The following is an 8342-nucleotide window of genomic DNA, read 5'->3' on the forward strand; positions in this document are numbered from 1 at the left end:
TCAGCTACGATGGACACACTTCAAGTGCTGATCAGCAAACTGTGTGAGTGCGGCCAGACTGGCCAGCGCAGGCTACACGGCTGCAGCTCAAACAGCACAGCTGCAGCTCAACCAACACAGCTGCAGCTCAAACAGCACAGCTGCAGGCCAAGCAGGCCAGTCTCTCTGCACATGGAAACAGTCTGAGCAAGCAGGAGATGGGGAAAACGGGCACTGCCCTCGTGAGAACAAAGGACCCACAACAGGAACCCTGCACTCACTCCCTGCCAAAGACACCAACAGCCCATGACACAGCCTCAGAAAACGGAGAGGCATTCAAGAACCTAGAAAAGCACCTCTGAAAAATGCTCACTTTAAAACTTTGCATGTAACTTTACATTTTAATTACAAAGTTGTTAACATCCACTTTCTCATTTATTCTTAATGAACTCTGTGAAAGTAAACACAGCTTTTATTCTTATTCCTATAGTTACTGAGTTGGAAGTTCACCTATGTGAACAAGTTGTTCCAACTGAAATTTTCTGAGAACAAATCCCAAGATCTTTCCCTTAACAGAAACTATATTAAGTTGAGTTCACTAATTTCCATTGGTTAAAGACCAGAATGTGTGAAATATGCATTATCAGATTAGAAAAACAAAATAAACATCACAAAAATGCTTTTCAAAATAGCATTTACTAAAATCCATGATAGAAACTAGCTCTAAAAACTTCCCGTTTCAAAATTTCACTGTGTCCACTAAGTTCGTTTTTCTGGCTGTGGACAGCAGGGCCACCCCACACCACAGACCCACCACGGCCCCATGACCAGGCCGGCTGAGAGCTGCGGCCACTTCCCAGGGCTCCCTGCTCTGTGCTCGGCCGCCTGATCCAACCTGCCAGTTCTTTGTTTTCTCTATGTGTAGAAACTAAAACCAGAGCCTAAGTTTACAAAAAGCAGATTTTTATTAAATAAGAGGTACAAATGTGTTTCATTTTCTAATAAATCTCTTTCACAAATCATCTTGCTTTTCCGCTCTTCTTGAGTGATCCTTTTTACACAACACTGTCTGACCGTTTTGGCTTCTGCCAAGGTTAGCCTCTGTTCACAGGCTGAGTCTGACTTCTTCCCACCTCCTCCTAGTCTGGCCTTACAAAACAATGCTCATCATTCTTTCACACTGACTTTAATTTTGAAAAGAAAAGTTATCTTACATAGTAGTACGTATAACTCTGTAATATGTAAAGTGAGGCAATGATAGAACCAGTTTTAAAAATAACCTTCCCATGATGATTTTCATTTGCATCCACCTGCTTATTACTAAGAATCTTTTCACATGTGTACTGCACACCCCAATTTATCTTCTGTGAAAAACTTTTGAGTATCATCATACCCTCCAACTTCTCCTCTTACCTACGTTGAAAAGGGTCTGCTCTTTATCCTAACGTCTGTACTAGGTAATTTTCAGAATATCGCTTCAATCACCAATTTTTGAGATTCTTGTGCTGGATTTCATTATCTTAATATGAAAAAAACAATCACTCATTAAAATACAATAAAGGCCAGGCACAGTGGCTAACGCCTGTAATCCCAACACTCTGAGAGGCCAAAACAGATGGATCACCTGAGGTCAGGAGTTTGAGACCAGCCTGACCAATATGGTGAAACCCCGTCTCTACTAAAAATACAAAAATCAGCCAGGTGTGGTTGCGGACGCCTGTAGTCCCAGCTACTCAGGAGGCTGAGGCAGGAGAATCGCTTGAACTCAGGCAGTGGTGGTTGCAGTGAGCCAAGATTGTGACACCGCACTCCAGCCTGGGCGATAGAGTGAGACTCCATCTCAAAAAAAAAAAAAAAATTAACAAGTAAATAAATAAGCCAGGCGTGGTGGCTCATGCCTGTAATCCCAACACTTTGGGAGGCCAAGGTGGGCGGATCACCTGAGCTCGGGAGTTCAAGACCAGTCTCACCACCATAAAGAAACTCCGTCTCTACTAAAACTACAAAGTTAGCTGGGCATGGTGGCACATGCCTGTAATCCCAGCTGCTTGACAGGCTGAGGCAGGAGAATCACTTGAACTCGGGAAGTGGAGGTTGCGGTGAGCCAAGATCGTGCCATTGCACTCAGCCTGGGCAACAAGAGCGAAACGCAGTCTCAAAAAAAAAAAAAGAAAAAGTAAATAAATAAAATACAATACAATACTGCTAATACGATTTACCTAAGAAGCTGTTGTATGAGCTGAACCAGAGGCAAACACTGTTTGCCAGAAGACTCACAGATCCCCGTATTAATAAGGTCTTTATCCAACGGAGTCCTGCTTCTGTGAAACGTTGAGGCATTCGCTTCCTGTTCATCAATTTCTTTTTCCTTCTGTGCTTCTTTTTTGGCTTCAATATCCTGTAATTTGTAAACAAAAATTGTTTACAAGTGATCTCATTAGCAGGTGTGAAGGCACACAGGCTGGCTGAGCCCTGACCCCAGTGCCAAGCTATCCCAGCCTCTGTGTGCCACCGCACACACCTACCCACAGGACCCCACCTGCCCTGTTGAAAACCCCAACTCAGCTGTGCAGTTTCAAACAGTGTCTTCTTTTTACAGATCCAAGGTCCAGGCTGCCTCTGCTGACGCTCTCCAGGCTCCTTCTGTGAAGTCCCTAAAATCTTTAACCCTTCTACTGGCTCTCACAAACACCCATGTGATCCGCCCCACACACACAGCATCCAGCTGCTTTGTGAGGATAAGAAGCAGCTGTAATTCTCACACACACTGGTTCAAATGTAAATGGCAAAGCCACTCTGGGAAACTATGAACACACACGGACCCCAAGACCTAACAAATTACACTCCAAGTGTTTACCCGAAGGGAGAACATATGCTCACTGAAGTACTTGTACACAACACAATCATGGCAGCTCTACGCGGCCAAAAACCAGAGAGCCTGGGCACGGTGGCTCACGCTTGTATCCCCAACACTATGGAAGGCCAAGGTGGGGGGATCACTTGAGCCCAGGAGTTCGAGACCAGCCTGGGCAACACACTGAAACCTTGTCTCTACAAAAAAATCAAAAAACTAGCCGGGCATGGTGACACGCTGTGGTCCCAGGAGGACAAGGCTGCCGTGAGCCAACATCAGGTCACTGCATCCAGCCTGGGCAACAGAGCGAGACTCCGTTTCAGGAAAAAAAAAAAAAAAAAAGAATACAAAAACCAAAAGCAATTACATGTCCTTCAGTAGAAGAATGAACTAACAACCAGCACTGCACCTATAAAATGGAAAACTTCCCAATAATAAAAACCAAGTCACAAGACACACAAACAGTGTGAGTGAATCTGAAAATCCTTCTCCACGGCAACACAGGAAAGAGCGCAGCCTCTGCAGCTACATTGCTGCAACACTCAGAGCAGGGAAATGAATCTCCTCTGAGGGCAGGGGAGCGTCCTGGCTGAGAGTGCCAAGGGGCACAGGGATCTTTCCGGGTGACGGGAATGGTCTACATGATGGACAAGTTACCTGTTAACTTCACTGAAACAGACAACATGCAGGATTTCATCACAATTAAATCATATCTCAATAATTGTTTAAATTAGCACATAAAATAATTTAAAAAATACTCGAATATGATACAAGTTTAGTTTTATTGTTTTCAGTTATTTTTCACACGTGTGAATGTGGTATTTCCGATCTCAGAGCACCACTAGGTCACGTGTGCCTCCAAGGCCATACCTGGATCTCTGCAGTAATGGCTGCGTGTAAGGCTGACTCCAACCCTCCATCAGCCATCAAGCTGCCCACCAGAAGATCAATCATGAATCGACGACCTGGACTTATGTTCACATCATTGCCTGAAACTGAAATAGAAAGTGTGTGCCAATTTGAGTGAAATGCCATCCCCTCCCAGCACCCTGACCCATGCCCTCTCCTGTTCCTTCCCCAAGCCCACCTGCGCAGGGCAGGAGAGCAGAGAGTGCCCGGGCCCGCTCCTCGGCGGTGGGCAGCAGCACGGACCAGCCGCTCTGCAGCACGGACTGGGCGGCCGACTGCACGGTGCTCAGCACGCCGCGCTGCTGGCCAGGGTCACCACCGTCTGCTTCAGGCTGTTCAGGAGGACGCTGCCCAGACCTAAACCAAGCAATTCCGGGTCAACCTGGTGACTAATGGCAGCATGCAACTGAAAGGAGAAAACAATTTTCACTTAGAACCCCTAAAAATGAATGAATTTCAAAGTCTTATTAAACACTGAATAAAACTCAATTGTATAAACTCAAAAGTATAAATAGACAAAATAACTTCTCAGTTTACGTATTTTGAAAAACTAGACTAAAAATCTCTTACCCACAATGCTTGAAGTGTTTTCTAGAGGAATTTTTTAAACCCCACTGTGAACATGTATATGGAAACCTCACCAGCAGGCTCAGGAAGTGGACTCAGAGCCGGGGGCGCAAACGCCAAAGGCCTCCTGCCCGCTGGAAGAAGGCACAGTGCTGACCTCTGGCAAGGAGAGTGAGGAGCAGCCTCACTTTTCCTCTGCATCTGTCCTTCCTGTTGAATTCCCTTACATTTAAAAACCTTAACAACAATGCATAGAACCCAAGACCAGAGTTCATGTTTTTCCTTACACACAAATGATTCCTATTCAAAGTTTTTTACACTAAAAACATCAGTTACAGGACTAAACAATTTGATCTTGAGTAGTTGTTTACTCCCACATTATCTATAAGACTTCAAACCAAGTGCCACTCTGCACTCAGAACAGCAGCTCCTAATCATCACAGAGGGACACACAATGTCAGTGCTCAACCCTCCACGAATGACTGATGGCCAAATCTCTAAGCATCCTCCCTCGTCCGTCTCATTTAGTATCACAGCTTCCTGGGTCTAGTCAGAGTATCATAAATCGAATCACCAGAAAAGCTGAGAACCCAGACCCGGAATCACAGCACCGAGAGCCCGCTGAAAACAGGCGAGAAACCAACCTACTAGGCCTCTTAGCTCTAAAGCAAGGGTGGTAAGAACCAGCCTCCAGCAGGCCAGCTGTCTGCGTGCAGAAGGCAAGAAAGGAAAGAACTCACCCGGTCACGACAGACCTGAGGAACCTGGTCGCTCTCTCCACCACCTCCAGCCACACAGAGGACACGGTGCTCTCGTCGAAGAGCGAGGCCTCGGGAAGTGCTCGCAGGGCATCCAGGGACTCCTGCAACAGCTCACTGCAGAGGTCCGCATCCTCGCCTGGGCGCACACACGCGTCCGAGGAGCCCCCCCTACTCCCCTCTCCCGCTGGGCTTCCCAGCCCTCAGCGAGAGAAGATGCCACTGTCCCCTTTCTAATCCCTCACTCAACAGGCCAAAATCTAGCACAGCTATTCCAGTCAATTCTGTGTTTCATGGCTGTCACATGAGCCTACACTAACTTCTTGTTCTTCTAGAATTAAGTCCGTACTCAGATGTTCCATGGTAGTGGCTGGCGTGGGGTGGGGGGTGCATGCACTTGCTCTTTTTTTTTCTCTAAAGCACAGACATGAAAAGCCAAACAGCCTCTGCAGCCTCTCATCTCACAAGCAAGAAAACTGAGGCGCAGAGAGCACATGGGATCAGCCGAAGGGCACACGGTGGCTGAACCGAGCTCGAAACCCAGACTGTTGGTGTGTTAGGGAAGCAGAACCACGCGCCACACCGGGGACCGTACCTGATCGCCAGGCCCTGCGCAGGAAGGCAAAGGCGAAAGACAGCGCCGCTCGGGATCCCACTCTGGCGAGCCCCTCCACGCCTTTGCCCGCAGGCCGGGAACTGCAGACGACACATACGGAACATATAACCAGTCAGCAGCGGAGGGTGCAGATACTACATAAAATCAATACCATGAAAGGGTGTGTACCAAAATCCAACCAATGGTTTTCCTCACATGACAGGATCACAAGTGCATTTTTAGTTTTGTTGTTTAACAACTTTCATCAAACGTCTTTTGTAAAGGAAAAGTTTTCTCTTTAAGAATCAAAGAAATGTACAAGGAATTTTAAACGTCTTGGGAAAAGGCTCATGAAATGACCTCACAAAGTGAGAGTCTAATGGGAGGAAGCAGACAATAAGCAGATAAATACATAAACGGAGGAAGAATAAAACCCACAGGAGAGACCAGGCCAGAGAGGAGCTGGAAGAAGAGCAGCAGAGCCGCACGGGGCAGCCTGGCTCGCCCCAGCTCCAGCGTCCTCCACTCAGGGTCTGCTCCTGGCTGAGGGTGAAGCCCTGTGTGCCTAACCCACCCCGTGAGGAGTCGTCCTCTTCTAAGGGAAGTGCTCATCACCCTCCTGTGTCTTTTAAAGCTTTTCACTACTTGTGTATGTTAATTTCACAAGTCAGTTTCATTCTGCATGTTATAAAAGGTTATGCAAATGGCTCACCATAAAAATCATCCTGTACAAGACAGAAAAGGCTAGAATACAAAAATGAACATATAATCTCAACTCAATCATGCACAACAAGTAATTATATTTTTTACTTTATACAATATCATATTTGTAACATATATATATTATAGTATTGCTACTATAAACTATATTCTCCAAATTTACTAAAATTTGCTTTACAATCAGGGGAAATCCTATAAAAACAGGTAATATGGAGTTCAAGACCAGCCTGGCCAACATGATGAAACCTTGTCTCCACTAAAAACACAAAAATTTGCCAGGTGTGGTGGTGGCGTGCCTGTAATCCCAGATACTCAGAGGCTGAGGCAGGAGAATCACTTGAAACTGGGAGATGGAGGTTGCAGTGAGCCAAGATCACTGCACTCCAGCCTGGGAGGCAGAGCAAGACTCCATCTCAAAAACAAAACAAAACAAGCAAACAAACAAAAAACAAAAAAAGGATGTTACAGAAGGATCTCCCCAAGATACAATGTGTGATAAAAATGGCAATGAAGAACACAGCTGGCTGGGGCATCAGTACATGCTTATCCACAAGTGCCTGAATAATGCACCGGGAGCTGAGAGAGGAAACACAAGAACCTCTGAGAAGGGCACTGGGTACCTGGAAGACGGAAATCTTTGCTCCTAAATGAGAATTATGAACACGACAAGACACAGACATGTAACAGGACACACAGTCCTTATATAAAAAAGCACATGGGTCAAGTGTCGTCAGAGGAGGTGGGCAAGTCACTTTAGGTCAGGAGTTGGAGACCAGCTTGGCCAGCATGGCAAAACCCCATCTCTACTAAAAATACAAAAATTAGCCAGGTGTGGTGGTGCACGCCTGGAGTCCCAGCTGCTTGGGAGGCTGAGGCAGAATTGCTTGAACCTGGGAGGAGGTGGAGGTTGCAGTGAGCCAAGATTGCACCACTGCATTCCAGCCTGGCCTGGGTGAAAACATGAGACTCAAAAACAAAACAAAACAAAACAAAAAAAACTACTCAGCAATAATGATACATGAAACGACTCCCTTGGGAAAATGTCAAGGGGATTATGCTGAGTGAAAAAAACTCAATCTTGCTTGAGGCCACGAGTTCAAGACAAGCCTGGGAACCATAACAAGATCCCAGTCACTACAAATACAAAATTAGCTGGGTGTGGTGTCGTGCATCTGTGGTCCCAGCTACTCAGGAAGCTGAAATGAGAGGACGGCTTGGGCCCAGGAGTTTGAGGCTTCAGTGAGCTATGATTGTATCACTGCACTCCAGCTTGGGCATCAGGGTGAGACCCCGTCTCCAAAAATTACAATAATAACAATAATACAAAATTAAAAAGCCAATGTCAAAAAAATCACATAATAGACACAGAGAACAGATGAGTGGTTGCCAGCAGTTAAGGTAGAGAGAATACGTGAACGTGGGTATAAACGGCCCTTGTCCATGTGCCCTGATTGCAGTGGTGGTCTCAGAAAATTCGCGCCTGAAAAAACTGCAAAGAAATACACAATTGAGAGCATGTAAAACTGGGAAAACCTGAAGAAGACAGGCAGACTATCAGAGTTAACACCCTAGTTGTGATGGCTGTGTTGTAGTTTGCAACTAGCTACCAGCGAAGGCAAAGGCGCGAACAATAAAAGGAATCTCTATGCTGTTTCTTACAACTGTATGTGAATCCACAATTACCTCAAAAAAAAAGGCTTTTTAAAAATTTTAGGAGTTCTTCCACTTAATGAAAGATACATTCCAATTAATCCACCAACCCTATGTCATCACAAAGGAAACAGCAGAGAAAAATCAGCTGGGCTCTCAGCCATTTCTGCAGCTGAGGGAACTCAGTTTGATTCGACACACAACAGTGTTTGGACAATCTGAGCACCTACCGCCCACCCATACATGACACTCTGATTCACGACCATCACAGCCGGTCAGGAAGGAAGGAAAGAACCACGGCACTCCTATT

At 45.9% G+C, this 8342-nt stretch overlaps 1 protein-coding gene across 1 annotated transcript; it reads right to left on the reverse strand.

Annotated features, from left to right (window-relative positions):
• Positions 1–107: 107 nt before the first annotated feature.
• Positions 108–8298, reverse strand: LOC105540773 (E3 ubiquitin-protein ligase HERC2-like). The gene is made up of 6 exons (XM_011981500.1): positions 8276–8298; positions 5663–5763; positions 5050–5206; positions 3921–4099; positions 3704–3822; positions 108–263 (listed from the first exon to the last, which is right to left on the reverse strand). Exons 1-6 carry the CDS (start codon positions 8296–8298, stop codon positions 108–110), a joined length of 735 nt encoding a protein of 244 aa, XP_011836890.1.
• Positions 8299–8342: the final 44 nt, after the last annotated feature.

Source organism: Mandrillus leucophaeus, unplaced genomic scaffold, assembly GCF_000951045.1.
Source record: "Mandrillus leucophaeus isolate KB7577 unplaced genomic scaffold, Mleu.le_1.0 Scaffold227, whole genome shotgun sequence".
Taxonomy (NCBI): domain Eukaryota; kingdom Metazoa; phylum Chordata; class Mammalia; order Primates; family Cercopithecidae; genus Mandrillus; species Mandrillus leucophaeus.